Source organism: Nicotiana tomentosiformis, chromosome 7 (genome assembly GCF_000390325.3).
Source record: "Nicotiana tomentosiformis chromosome 7, ASM39032v3, whole genome shotgun sequence".
Lineage (NCBI taxonomy): Eukaryota > Viridiplantae > Streptophyta > Magnoliopsida > Solanales > Solanaceae > Nicotiana > Nicotiana tomentosiformis.
In genome coordinates this window covers 61,770,354-61,772,100 of record NC_090818.1, presented here as the reverse complement: position 1 = coordinate 61,772,100, position 1,747 = coordinate 61,770,354, and the positions used below count along the sequence as shown (strand labels likewise).

The 1,747-nt window shown below is 39.5% G+C and overlaps 1 protein-coding gene across 1 annotated transcript; it reads right to left on the bottom strand.

The window, feature by feature from the left end:
- Nucleotides 1–1,067: 1,067 nt before the first annotated feature.
- On the bottom strand, nt 1,068–1,502 carry LOC138895667 (uncharacterized mitochondrial protein AtMg00820-like). The gene has a single exon (XM_070180381.1). It carries the CDS (start codon nt 1,500–1,502, stop codon nt 1,068–1,070), a length of 435 nt encoding a protein of 144 aa, XP_070036482.1.
- Between the last annotated feature and the right edge of the window lie 245 nt (nt 1,503–1,747).

Here is a 1,747-nt window from a genome sequence, read left to right as displayed (position 1 = left end):
AGCAGACTTGCTGTCACCCATAATTGCAACAGAAGTCTTAACAGTAGTGCCCAGCTCTTTAAACAAGCCTAGCAGCCAAGTAACTTCTGTTACAGCTGAAGCCATACTTCTATACTCAGCTTCTACTGAACTCCTAGACACTGTCTGTTGCTTTTTTGATTTCCATGAGATTAAGGACTCACCAAATTTGATTACATAACCACTGACAGATCTTCTTGTGTTAGGGCGGGCTGCCCAGTCTAAATCACACCAACAGGTTAACCCTGTAGTAGGGGCTTCACATCTCAACCATATGGAGAGTCTTTCAGATATCTAACTACCCTTAGTGCAGCTTCCCAATGAGATCTTTTAAGCTACTGCATAAACTGACTTAGTGTTTGGATGACATAGCTAATGTCTGGTCTAGTGGTAGTGACATACATTAGTTTGCCAATCAATCTTTGGTACAGACTAATATCATGCAGAACTGCATCACCTTTAACTCTAGTTGCAGTATCAAATTGTACTATGGTGAGCCTTAGGTTTGTTTCTAAAGGAGTTACAGCTGTCTTGGCTACACTGAGCCCCATACTGGATATGAGTTCTAGGACATGCTTCCTTTGATATAGAATCACTCCTTTGTTGGACCTTAGTACTTCAATCCCTAGAAAATACTTAAGCTCACCTAGGTCCTTTAGCTTGAATATTTGATGGAGAACATGTTTTGCCTCAGCTATCAGTGTCTCATCATTACCAGTTATAAGTAGATCATCAACATATACCAGGATAATCACCAGACCTTCACCCTTTCTCAAAGTAAACAAGGAATAATCATGGTTACTATGCACAAAACCTCCCTCAGTTAAAGCATCAGCTAATTTGATATTTCACTGTCTTAAAGCTTGCTTAAGCCCATATAAGGACTTGAGTAGCTTGCAGACCTTTTGCTCCCCCTATTTTCTGAAGCCTATACATATACACTTCTTCACAAAGATCACCTTGTAAAAAAGTATTGTAAACATCCATTTGATATAGGTTCCATCCCTTGGAAACTGCCAAGGCTATTACTGATCTGAATGTGACCATTTTTACCACTGGTGAAAATTTATCATGGTAATCAAGTCCTTCTTGTTGACTATATGCCTTTGCAACAAGTCTAGCCTTGCACCATTAGCTTTATACTTAATTTTATACACCCATTTGTATCCTACAGTATGCTTTCCATGTGGTAAGTCAACTACTTCCCATGTTCTGTTGTCTTCTAGTACTTTGACCTCTTGTTTCATAGCTTTTATCCATATTACATCCTTCACAGCCTGCCTGAAGTTCCAAGGTTCTACCAGACTGGAGAAGTTTGCTAGGTAGGGATGATAGGTAGTAGTAGTTCTTTCATAAGACAAACATTTGGCTATAGGATATTTGCTGCTTGTCTTCCCATGTGCTATGTAGTCCTTCATCCATATGGGCTCTCTTGACTCTCTAGTTGACTTCCTAATAGGAGGCTGAGATCCTTCTACTTGCATGTTCTCAGGTGGAGGATCAGTTACAGTGGGAAAGGGATTTGTTGATGGAGCAGTTGGTTAAGACATCACATTCTCCTCTTCTGTGGCCATTTCATGTGCATATGCATTATGATTTTGTTCCTTATTACTATGATTGATCTCTGAGGTATAAACATCATAGTTAGGTTGTTCCAGGAAACTATTATCCTCTGAATTAGACTCAGTAGTAGCTTGAGCAAAAGGAAACTCTGATTTTTTGAAGACCA